General features: G+C 35.6%; 1 protein-coding gene across 3 annotated transcripts in view; it reads left to right on the plus strand.

Moving 5' to 3' along the window:
- Positions 1 to 24,272, plus strand: part of negr1 (neuronal growth regulator 1) — a 191,358-nt gene that overhangs the window by 74,636 nt on the left and 92,450 nt on the right. For all 3 annotated transcript variants that reach the window (XM_084426160.1, XM_084426161.1, XM_084426159.1), the window contains exon 6: positions 6,177 to 6,325. In XM_084426160.1, the coding sequence (XP_084282286.1) occupies positions 6,177 to 6,325 (149 nt within the window). The remainder of the gene's footprint in view (positions 1 to 6,176; positions 6,326 to 24,272) is intronic.

The following is a 24,272-nucleotide window of genomic DNA, read 5'->3' on the forward strand; positions in this document are numbered from 1 at the left end:
GCCACTGATAGGCCACTGCGTTCATGCGCATCAACTACATGTCTGTGATTGGCTACAATGCTCAATGCTGAAACAACACAATGCAAGTAGTTTCGTTTCATTTTTGAATAATATTGTGTCCTCCAGTGCCCGGACTCGACTGTACTCGGCAAATTTTCACGAGTCCGTGTCAAGTCTGAGTACAAATTCACCCGAGTGCGTGACAAGTCCGAGTTCATTCAAAATTGGAGTTCGAGTTCGAGTACCCCAACTCTACACTTTACAGTAAGGTTCCATTTATTAACCTCTTGTTAACTACTTTAGTTTAGTTAACTAAACTAAAGTTTAGTTAACATTAACTATTGATAAACTGCACTTCTACAGCATTTATTGATCTTTATTAATGTTAATTTCACCATTTACTATTAGCCTACATTATTGAAATCAATAGTTGTATTAGTTAACATTAGTTAGCCTAATGCACTGTGAAGTAACATAAACAAACAATGAACAGCTGTATTTTTATTAACTAAGATTAACAAAGATGAATAAATACAGTAACAAATGTATTGCACATGGTTCATGTTAGTTAGCTTAATACATTAATGTAAACAAATCAAACCAGTGGTAAAATCACAGCTAAAAAAAAAAAAAAAAAAAAGAGGCCAAGAAAGGATGACAGTGTCCGTCGGCCACCACCGAAGACCAGTTCTGACCCAGGAAAAACAAGATGTTTTACCCCTTAGCAAATAAGCGATTGCGCCTTCTTTAGAAAGTTAACTAGTCGCAAGTTTGCGGTAAAATGCAGTTGGGATGTCGAGGTCAAAACACTATATAAGCTGTGAATCAAATAAAACTTATTATAAATAATGTTCTTACACTGAATGTTTGGATTTTGTGAAGGTGTGAATCATTTGTGATTAATATTTAATATAATAAAGTTCTGTGTAACGAATTATTAACGAAGGAATTATTTTGAATCCCAACACCCCCACACCCACACACCCACCCCACCACAAATTGCTTTCTAATCTGTGGGAATCACTGCATTTGATTGTTTACAAACAGCCAAATTAATGAAATGTGATGAAATGAGATCAGAGCTTTGCTCAAAAGAGTCATCTTATATTATTTCCTACTTCTGAATAATGTATACAGTCACGTTAAACTAGAAATGGGTACAAACCTACAGTATGTTAGGAAGATCTGTTATACTATCTTAACCCTACATTTAATTGTATGTTTGTATAACCTCATTACTAGTAAAGAACATTCCAAGTCTTCGCACCAATCAGTGATGACTCAAGTGGTGGTTCTTGAATTTAAATACCAAATTACCCCATTACCCGTCATTTACCCACTCTTGCTGAGTACGATCTGAATCAGCAGTTCACACTGTGCTAATTGTAATTATAGGCTTCACTCGATTTATTCAAATTGAAAAGGAGGCTTATTGGCATTGGGTCTGTACTCTGCTTAATCTAAGGCTTTACATTGAACATTGTAGCTAAACTGAATGGTTTACTGTATTTTTCTGAACTAACGGTAGTGAGGTGCAGGGAAATAGTAAAAGAGAAACCATTCAAGTAATATTGAGCCATTCAAGTAATATTGAGGAAACCAACAGGTATAATGCAGAAAAATCATAAACTACCTTTTAAAACAGATAATCATGAAAAGTGATAATCATATTTTTATGAGGTATATGTATATAAAAATGAAGGTTGTTGGGTCTCGAAATTATGTTCCTTTGTGATGGAAAGCACTTGCGAAATTAAATTGCGACTCCCGAAAACATTCCACTTCCCAGTTGCAATATGTAATTGCTTGTAAGTAGGGATGCACAGATGTATAAAAGAAATTATTTTCACTATCTACCATTGACCGATTGTTTAAAAACATCAGGGCCTATTATATCCTGTCAATCAAAAGGGCGCGGAAAAACGTGTCAGACTGCAACTCATACTGTGGCTGCATCTGAAATCGCATACTTCCCTACTATATAGTAAAACAGTATGTGACAAAAAAAAAAGTATGTCTGAATTCACAGAACTCATAAAAGAGTAGGCAAAAATGACTCGTATGACCTACTACTTCCGGCGAGTGTTCTGAAGTGTGCATATGATGGACTCTTTACTATTTTTTTACTATTTTATGAGGCCACTGGAGAGGATTTATGAATGGCAGTGAAGCGACACAACTGACACTGATAGGTCACATGATAATGACAACATGGCGAATGTAGTACGTCCAGATTACATTTGTACTACACACATTCATAGACAGAACATACTTTTTTAGCAGTCGTGTGAAGTAATTATTTATTCAAAATAAGTTCCTATACTCAAGAGAGTATGCAGTTTCAGTGTGAAGAAAATGTCTTGTGTTAAATTTAGGGCTGTCAAAGTTAACGCGACAATAACACATGAACCGTTAAAAAAACTTTAAAGCAGGCTCTATTTGACCCTGTGAATCACCTGTAGTTTTTCCCAGGGGCGTAGCAGCCATTATAAAAGTGGGGGGGGGGGGGGGGGGGGGGGGGGGGGGGGGGGGGGGGGGGGGGGGGGGGGGGGACAAAAGCTGTATGGTGATGTGACCCTAAGGTGATGTTCATAATAATAAATTCTAGATAGAATAGCAATTGGCATTTTACAGCAGCACCCTAGTGGCAATTTTAGGAACATGCCATGATAGCTTACAGCAACCTATTTTTGTGAAATCATACTCAAAATAAAAAAAATACTGCAGGACTTGGGACTTTCAGACCACTGTGGACATCTATACTTTATTTTTATGAAATAAAGATATTTACAATATTTCAGTTACACTACACTTGAACAATAACTTTTATCTTACTTCTTAACAGTTGAACAAAAAAAGTGTTCAATGAGTATACAGATTACATCTACAGTAATTTTATACAACAGACATTTTATAAAAATATATCAATAAAACCTAAATCAATGTATTTACAAGGTTTTAATATTATTTTGGTCACCCGACGTCGCAACGGAAATTTAACTTATGACATTGTGTGCCTGCTGGGAATAATCTGTTATGTCTCATTTAACAGACGCTTTTATCCAAAGTGACAAGTAGAAGAGCATTTAACACACACTCGGCACAATCCGGTGCGACGTGACGAGGTCCATACGGGTTCTGTTGTCTTACACGTCTTACTGCGTTAAGGCCCTTGCACACTGAGTCCGAAATTTGCGCGTTAAAAAATAAATACGACCTCACGTTATGTCAATCACGCTTATACACTGCCTCCGAAACTTTTTTCCGAAAAAAAAAAAAATCGAATCAGGTTCGATTTTCTGCGTTTTTCGCATCCGTAGCAAGCATTTTGAATGGTGTTTTGACGATTCAGAGCCACCGAATCACGAAAGTGAAAAAACGCATGCAATAATTTCGGACTCAGTATGCAAGGGCCGTAGGTTAAATCATACCAAGGAAACTTTACGCGTGATTCATGTCATCGCGACATACTGTAACACATACTTACAGTGTGTGTTTGAAAAAAGGATATAATCGTCCTCTGCTTTTTTCTAGGGTGCATTGCCAAACAGCAAAGTGACTAAATGAACGAAAATTTGCAAGAGCAAAAAGAGATTTGAAGCTCATGGCCCAAGAGATGATTCGCGCTGTGATTGGCTGAATGTTAGTTCACTCAAGTCTAAGTAACAAATCAGAGAACACGGGCGGAAATATTGGCGCTGGGTCAAAAAAAATGCGGGGGACAGAATCACCTGTTTCTAAAAGTGCAGGGGACATTTTTGATGAAATCCGAGAGCTTTCTGTCACTCCATAGACTGCTCCTCCATGTCAAAAAGTATTCTTGTCGCTTCATAACATTAAGATTGAACCACTGTAGTCACATGGACTATTTTACCAATGTCTTTACTACCTTTCCGGGCCTTGAAAGTGGTAATAACGTTGCAGTCTATGGGGGGACAGAAAGCTCTCGGATTTCATAAAAAATATCTTCATTTGAATTCCGACGATGAACGAAATACTTGCGGGTTTGGATTGAAACGTCAAGAGGGTGAGTAATTAATGAAATTTCATTTTTGGGTGAACGTCAATAAGCTTGTGAACAATGTCACATAACGCTGCATTTACCTCAGGAGAGTTACCAATGTTTACAGTTCGTTAGTTAGCTGTAAAAAACACTAGAGAAGAGCTTATTTATGTTTGAATAATTTTGTCATTAAAGTTTTTATGAAAGCTACTTTATGTGCAACTGAGCTGCATTTCAACAAAATATATTTTCGGTCCTCACAGATAATGTTCCATAGTAAAAAAAAAGATATACATAATAACTGAAAAAGGTGTAGGCTGAAGCCTATGCTTATATATGCCTGCCCTTTATACATAATTATTTAATGAGCATCACTTTCCTCTCTGGATTTGATTCATACAAAATAAACAAACAGTTACCAAAATTTCAGTCAATTTCCAAAATTTACATAAATGAATACAAAGGTGTATATTTGAGTGTATTATATCTGAAAATAAATAGCAGTTGAATATAATGGCTCTTTTGTTCATTTAAACATTAGTATAGTAATCTACTAAATGAGAGGTTTCCATGTAGTATTAGGAGAGAAAATCAAACTATTGGTATTGGCAGATAAATTTAGTATCCGTTCATCTCTACTTGTAAGTAAAAACAGATTGATATATCAGTACAATCTTTTTTGTGTGTATTATGTCCTATAACACTCCGATACAGTGGTAGCAATGGTCTTTTGTTTTAAGAAAAGTTTTTGTTCAAGTAAGTGTCAGCAGGAGACAAGCTATTGGAGAGTGGGGGGACAAAAGGTCAGCACATTTACCTGTGAGAGTAACATGGATGACCCAGAGTCAGGACTCTCAAGAGCAACTGCTGCTGAACTTAAGACCTCGACAAAGCTACAAGCCATGTGCAAATTTTTCTGCTTCTGATTTTCCTTTTGGCAATTCCCTCAGGACCAGGGACAATTGTAACATATTTTTTTACATTTTCCTTCATAACTCACATCCTACCATATACCTGCCATCTTTTGTAAGAAACATTAATATGTGTCAAAAACAGAAGACTTAGACGGGTAACGTGAAAGACATTCACAAGAAATCAGTGTGTTATCATCCTCCATAACAGTGACTCCTCAAAGGAACAGTATTACTTTTTTAAAAAGATTTATCTTTGAAAAGATTTCACCTTTATTTTGTGGGATAATTCCTTTACCTTTTTAGGAATTATTCATGTTTATCCCACATGTTCTGACTTTAATGTCTTTCTGTTTGAGGTTCCACACTGAGAGAAAATAATATTTTAGTCAAATAGTAATAATAACAATAAAACATAGTAACAAATTTAAACATCAAAATAGACAAATGGTTTATATCTACAGTACAGTATGTAAACATATCAGAGTATCTAAGTATACAGTATATGTTTCTTAAGCTGAAATTTGTTTAGTCAATTAATCCCTTTATGTTTAAATATATACTACCATTTAAAAGTTTGGGGTCAGTAAAATTGTAAATGTTTTTGAAAAAAAAACTCGTACGCTCAAAATACAGTAAAATAATACAATTGTGAAATATTATTAAAATGTAAAATGTTTATTTACATATTTAACTTATTAATGTAATGGCTAAGCTAAATTTGGTGTACAAGAAACATTTCTTCTTATTATCAATATTGAAAATGTTCATATTTTTGTGGAAACCGATTTTATTTTATTATTTTTTCGAATCTTTTATAACAATACAAAAGTCTTTACTGTCACTTTTGATCAATGTAATGAATCCTTGTTGATTAAAAGTGTTTTAAAAAATCCCCAAACATTTGAGACACTGAAAATATTAGTAAATAATTTTCACATTTAGAAATTGCTAGTAAATTCTTACAAATCATCACAAAGAAATGGCAAGTAACACATTGGAATAAAGATGCAATTTTGAAGTAGCAATCATTTTTACAGTGTAGGGTTTCTCTTGCACAATTTTAATCAACCATTTTTTTCAGCTCGCTTCAAATACATTTTTAAAAGTACATATATTCCGTGTAGTCTCTCGCCATGTATAAATGAAACGAGAAAGTGCTGTTAAAATAGTTTTTGATGGATGGATTGTTAGCATGTCACACTGCAGCACACCGTTGTCACTGCTTGACATGTCATGTCAACTGATGGTCTTATTTCCAGGATTAACATGGGCCAAGGAATAGACATCAAGAACCTCAACTCCAGATCAGTTCTCACAGTCAAGAACATGACACAGGATCGCTATGGCAACTACACCTGTGTGGCTGTCAACAGGTTGGGAACAGCCAACGCCAGTGTGCCTCTGATTCGTAAGTAACAATCATTACTCTCCCCTGGTTAACTGTTGTCGTGCTGGTAGTTTTCATACATGCTGTTACAGTCGTCGTAGAGCTCCGCCGTTTTCACCCATCTTTAAAACAGATGTTGCAGAGGAAATGTGAGAAGATGGTACTCAAATAGGTCATGATTTGGAGCCTGAAGTTTTTCTGTGAAGCATTTTCAAAGAGCTATCGCTCTTAAAATGAGATGCAACTGCTTTGAGCAGTCTGTTTGAAATGCTTAGTGTTTTTCTGTTTTAGTGGTCGCTGAGTCAATAATAAAAGTGGGCTAACAAGATAAACAAATGAGGAAAAAAAAAACAACAACAAAATATAGTGATAGTCTTAAAAGTGGCAGATGGAAAAGTTGAGTCCCTTGCTTTTAAATGAAGCATATCAAAGGCCCAGCTGAGATGAAAATTCCAGCATCTTTCACGTTCTACTGAAGACCGGCAGTCTGTGATGCGGGAAACCCAGAATAGACCAGAAAGCTGCATCTTCTCCTCCCACCAGAGTTACTTCGTTCTTATTTTCCTCATTGCTAATGAAAAGGAAACCTACCCTACTGTGCTCCTAATGAGAAATGGCAAGCAATTCCTCCACAACACGCACATCTCCACATCTGTAGAGATTGCAAATGCAAGAACTGGTCATCATTGCCTGGGCCTAAATTGCTGTTATAATATTGGTCAATAACTATTGATGAAGCAAAGGTGGATTCAGGGACACATTAATATTTAATGGAGGACCTCAACCTCAGAGACAAGGTGTGGAGTACTAATCAAAGTGCAGTGTTTGATTTTCTCCTCAGCATGAAGAAACCTATCATTTCACTCTATTTTTAGCCTAGTATATGATTTCCTCCCTCATATTTTATACCTAGAATCGATTGAAAGTGTTTCTTAAATTATTCCCACAGATTTGTTTTGTTGTCTCTGCATCCTAGACATGCAGTATCCCTAGCCGACCACTGTAGTCACAGAATTAACTACTTCCCCCCCTATGGAACCGGCTGGGTCATTTACTGTACTGTACGTCTGCCAACATCAAGGTGATTGAGTGCTTTTGGCATCTATAAAGGGTATTTAGCATAGTGAAATGCTCTTTAATAGCAGTTCCCATTAAAGGTCCTCTGTGGCAAGGTGAAAGTAAAAGAGGTAAAGGCCATTATTCCATTTCGCTAGGACGTTTAGGTAGGACTTGCATGTCAAAATTCATTGTTTTGTTTTTTGGGATGAAATGAGGGATTGATTTTGAAATATTTGCTAGCATTTCTTAAAGGGATAGTTCACCCAAAACCAAAACTTTGGTCATCATTTTCTCACCTTAATTTTGTTCCAAACTGTATGCATTTCTTTCTTCTGTGAAAGACAAGATTATTTGTCCCTACAGTAAAACTCAATGTTGTTTTGGACACCAATGACTTTCTTTATAGGGATAAAAACATTAGAAAATTGCTACAAAATGTCTTCTTTTGTATTCTGCTGAAGACAAAATATTTAACAAGTCTGGGATGACATGAGGATGAATGCATAATGACAGAATTTTTGGATGAACTTTCTCCAAAATTAACCCTCAAAACAGGTGTTTTCATTGTCACTATCTGCACTGGCCCAGTTTTCCCACTAAAAGAAAGCTGGCACACTAGTCTCAACTCCATTAGTTCTTTATTGGCCTGAATATTTTATTTCTCATTGTTTTATGCTTCACTTAAAGTGTATGTTTGAATGTAATCCTTAACAGCAGAATTAGAATATTAACTGACATTATGCTTAAGAGATTAAATTTTCATTAAGAAAAAGTGCACTTTCATGAAACGTTGGCGTTGGCATGCACTCTGCTAATGACGTTAGAGTCAGATACACTCAGAGATCGAACCACATGTTTAAAACTGCATTATTTAAGCCTTTCCAATTGCCAAATGACCCCAATATAGCTAATGGCCTTGGTTGCAATAGTCAGAGACAGATTCTCTTCTGTAGATATAAAAAATGCATGTCAAAGCATCACACTCATTCAGTCTTTGTTTTCCCAGTGTCTCAATGGGAATTCATTAGTGTGAAAGATATTAACTCTTAAGGATGTGTTTAGCACTTATTAGTAATTGACTATAATGAAAATAATCTCACAGAATGTTGATATTTAGTGCATACAACTGGGACAAATGATTGCGTGAATTGATAAACAGCCATGAGTTTCTCAGCATCGTGCTATGCTGTCACTGTATAGTAGTTGATATTTTTCCTTCAGTGAGCACACACTCTCAAACGTGACAATGCAAACTTGCGGTTTTGTGAGGTAACAAATGTCTGGCAGTTAGTGTGTCTCTTTTGTTTATTTTCTAAAACCTTCCTGACCATTGTCTACGAACACCAGTTCACTGAACAGTCTCTTTTGGAAAGCATCAATTTAACAAACGGGTGTGTTTTTTATTTTATTTTTTTTATTCTTTTTATGTTGCTTTGAGAAAAATTGGTGATGCGAATTAGATTGACTTGACATTTACGTGGCTCTTTCTCCATTACTTACTGTCATCACATTTGATTGGTCTTTTGACTCCTTTGCACCTGGCATTAAATTGCGTTTTCGGTGATCGGATCACAATCGGATAGCATTTGACCTCATTGAATACACCCAGGACACATTGTGATCGTATCACTGAAACCACATTTTGAATATGGTCAGGGACAGCTATAACTACAGTATGCAAGACAAGTATTGTGAGAAGCATATGTTGTTTGATCATTTTAATATAACATTCATATCACAAAAACGCCTGTGGCAAAAGCTCTTTTTGTCTTACCAAGTGCTGTGTTTTGGCTTCTTGTCTTGTTTTTTATTCTGTTTCACTATGTGGTCTTACGATTTGGTCACCCAATTTAATGAACAATATCCAATGAATTGTTCCACTGCACTACACTTGAAATCTTTCATTTCTCTCCCCAAATCCTTACTCTCTCCTGGTCTGTTTTCATGTGGGTGCTTTAAAACTTTATTTCCCACCCTTTTCTTCACTTCTAATCCCTATTAGCATCCTTTACTCCTGGAATGTTTCAAACGCAGCCAAATGGAATAGACCAAATTACTTTTTTTTTTTTAATCTGCGAGCATTTTGATTTATCCATGTTTCACAAATTTGGTGGATGACAGAAAAAATTGCAGTTAACACAACCTCTCTAATGTAATGCACTGTACAAATGCTGTTCATACTATCCGGATACCATTGATAACGGCAGGTGTAAAAGGGGCCAATGCGTCCTTTATTTTGCGTTTATGAGGGTCTACATATTTTTTTGATATGTAGGTGAACAACCAACTGTTAACTTTGAATTTGCTCTTTTGCTTTCAGTTTGTTGATCTGAAAAGTGTATGTGTAAAAAAAAATTTTTTTCATGTTATGCATATTGATAAATGCAGCATATTTTTATAGAAACAATGAAATGTAAATACATGAACACAGCCAAGCTTTCTCTTGTTATGTCTTACATAACGTAAACAAGTTTGTATGTGTGAGGTAAATGTGTCTTGCACTTTGTCTCAAGCAAGGTATATTGTGAACCTGCTTTTTTTTTATAACTGGTGTGTTTTCCTGTCTGAGCTTTTCTGCAACTCTTTCTTCTACATTTTGCTGTCCCGACTGTAAGGCGCAATGCTGAGAAGCAAAGATTTTGTTGTCCTTAATTGGCAGATTTCGTCTGCTCTGTAATCCAAGCTATCTTTCCCCCCTCATTTTTGCTTATAGCACAGTGTAGGCTTTGCCGAATAATCTCCTCCAACCTGTCATTGGAGTATGACTAAAACACTCATAGCCCGAAGAAGCTCTTAGCCTTTCTTGATAAAGCCTCCACATCTTCAGCTGGCACCAACTAATGGAAGCCTTGTTCATTTGCCATGCCTATCAATCATAACCTCAGTGTCATCTTTTCATATCTCGCCGTTTCTTGTTGTCCCGGTTTTCTTTTACCACTCTTACAGAGTTGTGCCGGATGTTGTTGTCGTGGTTACTATAATGTGACCCTGTCTGAGTGATGGGGTGGAGGCATAAAAAAGGATGAAATGGAAGGTGAACTAGAACAGAAGATATGATGTCAATTTTTTCTCATGAATATCGTTTTTCTCCAGGCTGGGAAACTTGTGCATTCGTCTTGCCATTCAGCCAGCCCTCCTGATCCTATTCTTATTTCCCCATCAATCATATATCAGGTTGCCTTCCCCCACAAGCACCTTTACATGCACTGTAAAGAACCGCCAAATACAGACTGTGCACAGTTTATGCTGATACATTTAAGTGCTGTGTTAAGTGCCCATGGATTATGAATCTGATTGGCTGGTATATGCACCATGTTATTCCAGTTCTTCCGAATAGGCTACATTTCAAACGAACTTATAGACAACACTAATGTAGTCTTACATAGCCAAACCTTTGACTATGACGTAAAGTCTGGTCCACATTGCAACTATTCTGGAGAACACTGGCATGTAAAGTGACTAAACACATTTTTTTTTGTGTGTAAGAGTTCAACGCTGTTTGTAACATTCTCCTTAATAGCTAAAAAAGTTAACCAAAAAAAGCTAAAAATGGAGGCAAATTATGGGATCAGCCTGGTCAAAAATAATGATTATTTCACAGACATAGCTAGAAAATAAGCTCATACAATTCAACTCATGGATATCAAGTTTACTTGCTGCTAAGTGCCTCAAACAAAACTCTGGAATATCTTTCAGTTTTGATGCCAGTAGCTTTGCAAACTTTGGTAAATCCGGTGATTTGATCTTCCTAAAAAGCGCTTATTGTCCCAGCCTTGTAGACTCAACTTTGTGCCCTTAGTCCCAGAAGCTGCATAAAACCAGCCAATCAGATTAGAGCTTGCCAGACAGAGAAAGTGCTTTCCAGTTTTTTTGTGCTTATGCATCAGACAGTCGGTGAACGAAGTGGACTGTGGATTTGCAGTCTGAGGCCGAGACTACAAATGCTATTACATTAACCCATTTTGTTGCTGTTTTCTTGATGCACATACTGTATGAAAGATTAATGTTATACTGCATTTTCTTGTTGAGGTTGCATTTTGTTGTCTTCATTTGCAGTGGTTTTGAAGTCCTAATGAAATTCAGTCCCGTTCTGAAAAGGACAGCTGAACAGATGGACTGACATTTGTCTTTCTCATTGACTTTTATCTTGTATTACAACAGTCATCATTTTGACGTCTCAAAGGGTGCCGCCTCGCCATTTGCACGCTGAATGTGCGGCGAGCAAATCCTTGAAAAATAAGGTGTTTGTGATGCAAAGAGTCTGTTTTGGCTATAAAACACCTCCTGTCCAATCATTAACGGAGACAGCGGTTAAAACCGCCTGGAGAAATAGGCAGTCCTTACGATGCGTCTGACCATGCATGAAAGATAGAAGGTTTAGCCGTTCAAGGATGCAGCCAAAGTTTTTCATCATCAGTATTGTGCAGTGTGCTTTTAAATCAATCATTAAGGGGATGCCGTAAAATAAATGAATTAATGCACAGCACATAGTCTTGTTTTACTCTCAAAATGATCTAATAATGCACAGCAGAGAGCGCTCCACTTGTATCTTGGCAATGTACATTTCTGTGAATTGTATAGAAGCTGGGGGTTTCTCTCTTTGTGCATTTTAAAGGAAAAAAATAAGATGTTATTATAGAATGAAATGCAATTCCTTCCACCACGATGATGTTTTTTTCTTTCTTTTTTTCTTGCAAGTGTCCAGTATACACATCATCAGCTTTTATGTGGATGCAATGCAGGCTACTCCATTGTCCTATACAGTACCTGAAGATTGCACGTCATGCAATACTGTAATATAAAGACTGAGCGCTCCACATGGAAAGAAATCTTACAAATCGCATTAAGGTGTTCATCCAGTATTAACAGAGGGAGAAGAAATCTTTTTATGGAAAAACTGAGAATATAATTAGTAACATGATCTTTGTTTCAGAAGAACCATTGTTTTAGCAAAACTAAAAGATCCATTGTTTTAGCAAAACTAAAACTATTTAGTTGGGATTCTCAACTAAAATTGCAATTTAGGCCAAGTTTGCTAAGAATGAGAAACATTATATTTACATACAAAAATTAACAAAATATTAATGATTAAAATATCTGAAAGGAAGCCTACTTAAGTATCGATACTAAAGATTTAGATGTTTTAAAGAAACAAGGATTTTTTCTGATGCTATGTAGTTATGTAGTTATTTATTTAGTTATCTTAAACTGAAATCTAGGAAAGTCAAAATGAAAAATAATGAAATATTCTACATAAATAGAATTATGATAATCAAAAATTACAACCATCTGTTATCACATAAGTTGTAATTCTAAAGTAAGTGTAGTTCTGTACCAAGGAGACAACAGTGTCAGTGAAGAGCATGCTTGAGGTATGCGTAAGGTAAATATGACTTTTTTTTAATTGTCTCTCAGTTGTAATCAAGCTGTAATATTGTCAAATTATGCATAAAAATAATTGTAATTGTGTGAGTAGGAAGCATAAAATGCTAGCTATGAATGTTGTTGGCCATTTCATAGCAAAAATATCCATTCATCTATTATTTTTTACAACTGCTTGTCCAATTAGCAAAAAACATCAATGCAATTTCTTATAAAGAATAAACTGGGCTTTGAGATGTGGTGGAAATATGTATGGATGGGAGATTATTAATATGAAAGAATTTTCCTGTGGTATATGTATGTATATACACTCTTGGACATATCTACAAAGTAGATAAACTAGCGAAAGTGTGTTTTATGGGATTTTAATTTCTGAAATTCCACAGGGCCAGAAGTAGAAAGTAAAAAGAAACTCCTGGATATACAAACCAAGGATAACCTATATGTATGTGCATGCAATACATCTATGAATAAATAACTCTTTGTTCAAAATCTTTAAAATGTAACTCTTTAGATAAACCTGGTCGTATACCCTTTGATTTACTTTGAAAAGTCAGTTTATTCCCAAAGTGTGCATTGTGCTGTCAGTGGTGATGATTGCTCTAGGTTGCATGTCTGTACACTTAACACAAACGTCATCTGAAAGCGGTAACACACATCGCCTGTGTTTTTGCTTCATACACACACTCTGTCTCAACACTGGCAACGTCTCAACTCAATTTAGCAAAGGGCTTTCCAGAGAGAAGCCTCTGTTGAGGTCATTACACCCCTTAATCACAAAGTCATTCTTACTGTAACGGAGTCACTGTAATGTTGATTTGAACAACAAAAGAGAAAACACGGATCCTTTTTTCCTTCAGTTCATCTCTACTGTCACAAAGGATTTTGGAAGGGAATGATAATTCTTTTGACAAATGTCCAGATGGTTTGTTTGTGTCTTAGTTTGAGTCTTTTCCTTCTTAAAAAGCAAATGACCAGTGTCTGTCATGCAACCACTTGTATGTTGTCATATGTTATTCATTCATTATTCATTAATAAAGGCTCATTAAAGTTGATAAGGCGAGCAGAAGTACACCAAACTATAATAACATATTTGGTTGCTTTCAGTATTTGAATGTCATTGCATGAGATGGCAAACAATTGAACCAAGTGGAAATTTGAAGAAAAAATAACACCAAGACCTTTTTAAGCAATTTCACAAAAGGAAGTTTGCCTGGTTTTAAACTATAATAGAAAGACTGATCAAAATTAAGATACAGAGATTTAGGACAATTTTGGTTGACATAACGGGATAGTTCTTTCACAAAACTGTTTGGTTCTTCAGAATATCTTCTTTTGTGTTCTGCGGAAGAAAGAAAGTCATACCGGTTCGGAACAACATGAGCGTGAGTAAATGATCACAAAATATTCAATAATGGGTAAACTATCCCGTCAGGCTAATGTTTGTGTTTCATTCAACTCCATTTAAACGCAAGTCAACGTGGAAGACTTGAAACGCAAGCACATGCAGAGAGTTTCACCTTTTGATGTGTGCCCAAGCAAGTAGATCTAAACTGATTAATAAACATCTTGGCTCAATACAAATAATACAAACTTCAAAGCTGCATGTTATGCTTTATGCGTTGTTGCAGGAAAGTGGAGTAAATGGTATATTTTAACAATTTAATGTTTATTAGAGATCTATTGTTTATTAGAAGTTTTTTTAAATGCTTGAAATCTTGCTTGAAAATTCATTTTGTGTGTCACTCACTTAATGCGATGAACTACACCTGTGGTAACTCTACAAGGGCATTTGTGTGAACTTAAGGAGAATTCACTTCATACATCCACTAAAAAATTACCTTGAGACCAGCTGGTTAAGAGGAATAACAAAAATGGCTAGGAAATTTGAAGTTGGCCACTTTTGTTTGCAGATGCCACTTGACTTGATATTTTGTATAATGCAATGACATTCACACCTTTTTAAGTGTCCAAATACTTTTGCTTTGCATTCGGCATGGATCCATTTTGTATTTTTTATATTTTACTTGATCATTCAGCAGATGGAAAAAGTGGAAGACAGAGGTGTTTCTGTATATCTCCCCCAGATCTAGACGTTAAGTTTTAATTACCATCAGTTAAGTAACTCGCTGGAAAATATTGAGCATATATGAGATTAAAAATGGTTTGACATTAAAGTCCTGCTTTTAACATTTCCCAAAAAGGGAGCTGAGGCAATTGAGAGAGTATGATATCTATTAATAATATGAAAACTATATTACATCGTCATGATTAAACGACTGTCTGCTAGGTGCAAATTTAATTTCATGTGTTAATTGAACTGAGCTTCATTCCGGTCCATTGAATTGAGTGATGCTTAGAAGCTTCTAATTTGGAGTATCAAAGATCAGCGATCATAATAAGATTTGAAACCGACTCCGTCAAAACCCCTCTGAACATAAAAACCGAACAAGACCTGATTGAACGTTACATTTTGATCAAGATGATCAATCTCAGCAGGGATTTGTTTTATTTTGTGGTGTGAAGGGCCCTTTTATTGCCCGCTGATCACAGAAGCGTTTTCACACCCCTCTCTCCAGTCTTTGCATGTTTTTGTTCTCTTTTCCCTTCTTTTGGGTCTTCATTATGTTAATAATATATAAATGTCCTCTTTTCCCTCTCCTTTTCTTTTCCTGTAGCAATTATTGAACCCACAACAACTAGTGCTGTCTCAAGTCCAGGTCAGTATATGTCACATGCTGTTCGCAGCTCAGTAAGGGATTCGAAATGCTGCACTAACCAAAAATGACCTCTTCCTCATTGCAATTTCTCCTTCTCTCGATTGGCCAGGATGCCTGCTGGCGTTCAGCTTTGTGTGTCGTCACTTTATTTATTTTTCTAGGGCTGTCAATCGGTTGTTGTTGTTGTTTTTATCATATTATTTACATTATGTTGATTAATTCATCACATATGAATGTTTGCTGAGAAAGCAGTTGTAGCCATGATTCAGCTCCTAAAAAAGTAATTTAGTCATTCTAAATATAAATTTCCATTTCCATTAAACAATGCTACAATTTATTAACATATAATGTTTTTGCGTATTTTAATACAACGCTATTTATTAAACCAACACTACCGTTCAAAAGTTTGGGGTCTGTAAGATTTTTTAATGTTTTTGAAATAAGTCTCTTCTGCTCGCCAAGTCTGCATTTATTTGATCAAAATATGAAGTGTAATATTATGAAATATTAGTACAATTTAAAATAACTGTTTTCTATTTTAATATATTTTAAAATATTATTTATTTCTACTATGGTAATGCCTAATTTTCAGCATGTAGTTACTATAGTAAGAACTTTTTATTATGCATAATTACTGAACATGCAACTAGACCAAACCATAATCCTAATAGTAAGTACATGTAGTTAATTAGTATTACTCAGTACTTAAATGTATAATTACACTGTAACAAGGACACCTTAAAATAAATTGTAACCAACTTTTCTTATTATTAACAGTGTTGAAAACCATTGTGCTGATTAATGAAAATTAAACCATGATGTTGTTTTTAGGATTGTTTTTCTTTAATAAACAGAAAGAACAACATTTATTTTAAATACAGTAGAATTCTTTTATATAATAAATGTTTACTTTTGATCAATTTAATGCATCCTTGCTGAATAAAAGTTTAATTTTCTTTAAAAAAAAATCTTTTGAACAGTAGTGTAAATGTATTTCTAGTATGTATTATTATAGGGGCTTTCACACCAGATAGTTCTAGGAACTAGCCACCAGGATGGTTCCCCGAGAACTAATGGTTCCCATAGGAACGTTTTCCTGGTTGCATTCGCACCGCCAGTAGGAACTCTGAAGTGACGTAAGCCGTGCTTGTTGTTGTGATTTTTATATTTATTTCAAACAAACAGTGCTCGCATTCTCCATGTTCATTAGTTTACGATCTGTCTAACATGATATTAGATAGAACTGTTTGTTACACATAGAAAGTACACAGTAATGTAAGTAAAGGTTAAGAAGTCCATCTGTCACTGTTTTCTATGTTCGTAGAGTTAGTTTCTGGAGTAAATATATAGTCTATAATCTGTGTATAATCACAGTTTTTCAAAAAAATGGCGGTTGCCGGTGTTTCGCATGCGTTCGGCCAATCAGCGTACACTAACGTCACGGATAGTTCCTGTAGTGCTGGTTTAGACCCTACTCTGGAGTAGGAGCTAAACTAGTTCCTCCAAAAGGAGTTCCTAGAACTAAAATCATTCCTAGTTCCTGCGGTGCGAACACACCAAAAACTGGGAACTTACGCCAATAGTTCTAGGAACTATGAAAAGGTTGTGAAAGCCCCTTATTTAACATTTTTGGCTGTTTAAATTGTTGACCCTGTCAGTCAAATTCTTGGTTCACTCCGAATGCTCTTACTTTCAGCTCACTCATTGGTTTGCACATTACAAGTTGGTGAGCAGTTTACCCGGATCATTTTGAGTCTGACATGTCCAAAACAGATGGTTCTCGGTTCCATGAGTTGTAGACTCGAGAACCACCTGGATTTGATTCAGTTTTGTGAACCAGTTTAATTGAATCTTTTAAAAGATCCAAATCAAAATAATAGAAAATTAGACATTACTAAAAAGTTTTAAACTTTTTTTTTTTGCATTATTTTCTTTATGCGTTAATCACTTTAAATTAAAACCTGTTAAATTGACAGCCCTAAATTTTCACTTTTTTTCTTTGTGTTTCTTTGTGTATTATTTCTTGAACTTGTGGCATTGCACAGTACAGCACTGACACCCCTCTGAGCGAGCACTGTGGCGTTATGGTGGGCACTGTCATGTGTAGCGCTGGGGCGAGTGGCTTTCCTAAACGCTGACTGCTTCTCTCTGGCTTCCTCATTCTCTGCTTTAGCGCGGCTGCATGAAGGGCAGGATATTGATAATACGCCTCCTCGACATCCCTCTTTTATTTGTTGTCTGCCATTTTCTCTTCTCCTGAGCAGCAACTGATTCCGCCGTCTCTGAACGTCTCTCACTATCTATAGCGTCGCTGTGTTTTCACTGTTGTGCTCCTTACTGAAATCACAGACCATGATATTCTCTGTCTGGGGAAATGTGGAGTGTGTGTGTGTGTGTGTGTGTGTGTGTGTGGGGGGGGGGGGGGGGTGGAGGGGTGGTAAAAATGTGTAGTTCACCCAAAAATGACAATTCTGTCATTATTTACTCACCTTCATGTTGTTTCAAACACATGACATTCTTATAACACAAAAGGAAAAAATTCAAAGAATTGCACTGACCGTTGTTGGATATAAATAACCGGATATCGGATATGCTCATTTCTTCTATTTTCACATTTAGATTACCTTTGCCATTATCGAATGTTCACTTTGTTTTCTTTAAAATCACTCATTTATTTACACTGTGGACACCTTTTGTTTAAACTGGAATGAAATCATCCCAATTGATGAATCCGAACAGTGTTTACGTGTGACAAACGCCATTATGCCATTTCGAATGCATATGCTTAGAACATTCCAGATTCAGTTTTCAATCTGATCAAGTGTTTACATGTACTATTGAACGGATTAGAAAAGGTTTAAACCATCATATACAATCCGAAATGAAATTTTAATCCGATTGAGGTGGTTACATATTACTTTTTTTCCGATTACAGTCGGATTATTAGAGTCTTTGTCAGTTGCCCCCTCAGTTTCAATTTATACCTCCATCGATCCATTATACGATCACACCAAAGTGATTAGAACTTTCAGTGCATCACATGATCAACTGCTCAACTGCTCAATTCAAATGTGCTTTGGCTGGTGCTGATCCAGAAATAAACTAGGTAACTATAGTTTACTCAATTCTTCTCTTAGTTCACTGGCCACCATAGCCGCAGGGACATATTTTATCATGGGGGGTGCTTAGGGCGGGACTTGATGTTGCAGTGCGATGCCATGTTGGAGGATTTAAATAAAATCCTAATATTAAAAAGCCCAAACAACACTTACAAATGAACATACAAATGAATGAGGACAGAGTTATGTGATTAAATAAGTAAAATGTTAAAAACACTGCATTTTCACTACACGTGATAACCTTTCACAGGTGAGAATGCGTTGGCTGATGTTTTATATATTAACTCAATATTACAGGTTTTATTCTATGGTAATGTTTTAATGTTGTGTTAGCTGACGCCTTTGTCTTGTAGTATTGTGCAAAATCATCTGAAGTCTATTGCAGGTATAGATATTCAGACATGCGTCTAACTATGGTTGCTGACAGACAGTTATCTTGCTCTTGAGTGTTTACGGACCGGTGTTTTGAGCATTCCAGTATGCCGGCCGGCCGGCCTGCTTATGTATAGCGGCCCATAGAAACAGCCACTAATGACACATCTATGTACATCAGTGTTCAGAACAACCAGTAGATTCTTCACAATTTCTCCTTTTGTGTTCCACAGAATAAATAAATTCCTTCGGGTTTAGACCAATATGAATGTGAATAAATGATAACAAAGTTTTTATTTTTGGTTGAACTATTCTTTTAAGACATGTCTTTTGAAAGCCAGTGTGAAAATGTAATCTCTAAAATGGGATACATTGCTTCCCCTTATGCTTTCTCTTTAACACATAAACTGACATACACGGACACAATGCACACACTAACAGCGTGTGTGATGTGTTGTATTGCATGGCTGCTCTTAGTAACCACAATGAGTATCATTCAACGTTACAGATCTTAATGCATTTTCATACTCCATTCAGATATGCCACTGTATTAGTAGGTATACCATTTGTATGGAATGGATATAATTAGCCATGGGGTCCTCTCACTGCCAGAGTTTAGACCTTTGCCAGTGTGTAGCCCTTAACTTTCATTTGATGCAACGCTTGCAGAACAAATGACAATTTCATGGTCCACTGCAGTAGCGGCAGTATCAATCGCTGAGATAAACTGTCTCGACGTCCCACTGTTCTTGTTTTGTTCCAAGTTCCAAATTGTATTTCTATCTAGTTAATTTTGTGATGTCCTAGTTGAGCGACTTGGCCGAGAGAGGACAGTTTGAATTCCTCACAACAGGTGCACTACTTATTTGACAAAGACTATAAATGAATTGATAAATGCTAATTATGTTTTGACATCTCTTCACAGGAGGGTTGGATTATGGGTATTCAGAAAGAAGCAATACATACGGTATGCAAATGCAATGATATATAGAAATGTATATGAGTATGCACAAGGGAAGACCGAGGCAATTGGTTTTCAAATGGCTTTCGAGACGAGGGTGTTACATGACTTTTGTATGTTGTAATTTTAATTTATTAATTACAACATTTGTTGATCATTTTGTTTTTCATAATTGTTTTATTGATTATTTTTTCTTTAAAAAGCCTGTAATGGCAGGTTCTATTGTGACAGCTTATTGCCTCTGCTGTAGGGGCATGTTGTCACAAAACAATGGTATTTTTTTATCCTGGCCAAAAATGGTGGGATTTGATTTTCGTGTAATAGCTTTTTTGTAAGAATTTAAGATATGTGTCTGCAAAAAAAATTGGACCCACCTTTGTGTAAAAAGTGTGACTATTAGCCCCAGTCTTCCCTGTATATGTATAAAATTAAAACATTGCTCAATAGCTATTAAATCCATTCTTTACTTTGTATGTGTGAGATATTTCATACTTGCCAGAATGGAAACAGGAGAGGATGTTAGATCTTTGCCGACCAGATGCTTGTCAATACCTATTCATAGTTCCCTTGCATGATTTTGAAACATTTTGGCCTTTCTTTACACATTTACAACTGCGCTAAAAATGGCTATAATTGACTGTGAAAATCAATCCCTACTTCACACACAGTATGCGCTTTTCTCCAAACACACTGCCAACACTTTTGTGTTTCTCTGCATGTTGGCTGAAATAGCAGCTGCATTCAGACATGCTTTTGATTCCACTGAAAACCAACCTGTCTCTTATCGGTAACCATTCTGACAAATAGTTCAGACAGCTTCCACACAAAGTGAGATTTATGAAGCATTTGTGCTATTGGGATTTATTCGTTGAAATAGAGTGTGCTTCATTTTTTTATTTTTTTTATATAGGCCTATATATATATTGAGAGCTCAGGTCACAACACTGAAGTTATGATTTATGTTCCCCTTGATGTTTTGTCACATAGATTGTACTGAAGTTGTTCTTTAGAAGAAAGTGCAACCTTAAATGATTTGACTTTTTGTTTCTATACATTGAGGTACCCTATAGGTATATACAGTATATAATCATAACCTGATTCCTGGTTGGTAGATTAAGCGCTTTTATGATGTGACTTTTACAAAAAAGAAATTCAAGTAAATATCCAAAGTAAAATATTTCAAACAAAAATCCTTTCACAGAGAGCTTTTTGAGAATCTCAATTTGACACTGTCCACATTCAATTGTCTTCTCGTGATCTCATTCTTCATACCTCCAAATTAGCTTAGTTACAGGGCTTTTTTAGAGCATAATCATGTTTAAGAGCATAACTATAGCTCTAATATCCTGCCCAACTGTGTCTCATTCACCATATCAACAAATGAGGTTATTAGTTGGATATCATTAGTTTGACATTGCTTTTTTTTTCTTCCTCTGAGACTCACATTCCTAATTTTTTGTGTCTACAAAACAAAGCAATTACCGCTGTCAGCAGATCAAGATACTAGTTTTTTGGTCTTTCCAGCATCACGAATGAAACTCATTTTTATCTCCAATGTGAACTAATCTGGCAAACGTGATGGAACAGTGTTGTCAGTGTTTTTCTTGTGAACTGTTACAACGCTGCGTTCCGAATCCTTGCAGTAGATTCCAAGCATATGGGAGAACATATGCCAAGCATGCATGGTGCATGAATACTGATTATTATCGCAAACAGGGCCTTTTTGACCAAAATTAGCATCAGCGTGAGAGAGAGAGTTATTGCCCATGGACATGTGCTTGCTTAGAATGGAAATGGTTATAATTAGGTTGTTTACCTCAAATATGTTCTGCAATGAAATTATGAAAATATATTTGTATAATCCATATTTAGTTTTTTTTTTAGTTGTACATGTCTGCATTTTTGTGTCAGGGCTGGGTTTTCAATATAAATGCACTGTGCCATTTTATTTCTGGTTCATATTGAATTTTTATTGCATTAAAATGCTGATGTGCTGTTATAGGCCTTGTCAAAAAGTTTAGCGTGTTCTAGTGTCCTCAAAAGGTTTCTTAACCTGCTTAACCAGCTAATCATCCAGTCAGTCAATGAAGAATACGTCAGCTTTTTTATGGCAAAGATGTTGTTCTTTTTTTTTTTCTTTTTTTTTTTTTTACGAAAACACAAAATGGTGTAGTTGAAGTGGCAAAAGCGTAAAAGATTACATACACTACCATTCAAAAGTTTGGGGTTGTCTTTTATGCTCACCAGTAAGTATTTCATGCTCACCAAGGCTGCATTTATTTAATAAAAAAATACAGTAAAAACAGTCATATTGTGAAATATTGTTACAATTTAAAATAACTGTTTTTCTATTTTAATATATTTTAAAATTTAATTTACTCTTGTGATTGCAAAGCTGAAATTTCAGGAGACATTACTCACCTGATTCTTTAGAAATATATAATGAAAAACATGAAAAACATAATTTCATTATCAATATTGAAAACAGTTGTACTAGCTAAGTAATATTCTTGTGGAAACCCTTTTTCTTTTTTTCAGGATTATTTTTGATGAATATAAAGTGTATTACTGTACTTTAGTGTATAATTTCATGCATCTAGACCTCTTGAGCTCAAATTAATCTAATTTTTTTATTTTTTTATTTGCTTAATTTAATACTCTTAAACTTTCTAAAGACTCTTTATTAACTTAAAAAGTGCCTCTTAAGCACTAAAATCCAAGTCATTTATCCTCCCATTTTATCTATGCCTTGCAGAAATGCGCTATTTTTGTGGAGAGGTCCCACACATTTGGAATCTCCTCTTGTAGTGTTTTATAGTGTGCCAGATTTGACTAGAACCCTTTAAATGAGACTTTCACTTACAGCCATTAAAACATTTTGACAATCTACTCATCCTCATATCATGCGTATGATCACCGACAGGGGGAGGGTGTTGTGAGGTTTTGAGCCAGCTTCTTCTTCAGCTCCGACTTCGCGTGCAGCCGTACACGAGCACAAAACCTCACAACACCCACCCCCTGTCGCGATTGGTTGGAACACTATTTGTTTTGGTTTTGAGTGGTTGGTGAAACCAATTGTTTTTGTGTGCAGATCTCAGAGCCTAGGCTGCCTACAGAGACGCGGTTTTTTGACGGCATATGGGGCGGGTAGCTAGCGGATCGTTAGGAAAGATTAGATGAATGTGATCTTTTTTGGGGGCCTGAAATCACTGATACAACCTTTAATAGAAAGTTCAAAACAACAGCATTTTTTGAAATAGAAAGATATCATGATATAAAAAAGCGACGAAATGTAACGTTGATGTAAACTATATAATTCGCAATATAGTTAGTTTTATCCAAGACTCAGCTTATTGTACAAGGTATAATCTACCCAAAAATGTACATTCTGTCATACCCTGATGTCTTTTCAAACAAAAACATATGTGGCTTCTTTTCAAATAACTTTTTCATACAAAATTGGCTGATGTCAATCTCCTAAAGGACAAATTGTCCAGCATCACATAGTTTATTCCCATGTGTCAATTATTTTGAAAGAAGTGCATAATTTTCATTGTCACTCTGATATAATCCTTTAATGAGAATCAAGTCCAGAGTGTACAAGATTCATATCATGTCAGGTTTGTCAAGATAGTCAGTCATTTCAGTCTAGTGATGTTATCATTTTTCACTACAGGATTTCACTATTTTTCATTAGATTTTCAAGTGTAAGCCCTGGTGTAATTTTATTTTATTGTTTTGGAAAAAAAATGTACACCTCATTTTACAATAATGTTTAGGTTTTTAACCTTAAGCACTGCTTTACATACATATACATATACAGTACACATACATGCATACATACATAGTAAGGATGCATTTAATTGATAGTGACAAAATAATATTTTCAAATAAATGCTGTTCTTTTGAACTTTCTAGGCCTCAAAGAATCCTAAAAGAAAATATATCATGGTTTCCACAAAAATATTAAGCTGCACACATGTTTTTGATCAAATAAATAAAGCCATATAAACAGCAATATATACATACACACACATCAAGTTTTCAAATAAAAATGTGTAATGGTTGGTACGTCCCACATGAAGGGCACAGTATGCTTTTGGCTTGCCATAGAATTGGGTATTATATTTGGTATTAAAATTCACCTTGTTCCTCCAAAGTTCAGTATTAATGAGTTCAGTTTTTTAGCTTACCATAGCTGTCGTTCAGTCTCTATCCTTTTTTATTTGTATAATCTTTCAGGCTTGTGGTCTCCTGGCACTCCGTGAACTCTCTCAGAATGGACCGCATGGAGCATAGTGGCCTATCGGGGAATAATCCTGTTTAGCGATTCTTTCAGGTGCACTTATCAGATT

This window comes from Rutilus rutilus (assembly GCF_951802725.1).
Source record: "Rutilus rutilus genome assembly, chromosome: 12".
Lineage (NCBI taxonomy): Eukaryota > Metazoa > Chordata > Actinopteri > Cypriniformes > Leuciscidae > Rutilus > Rutilus rutilus.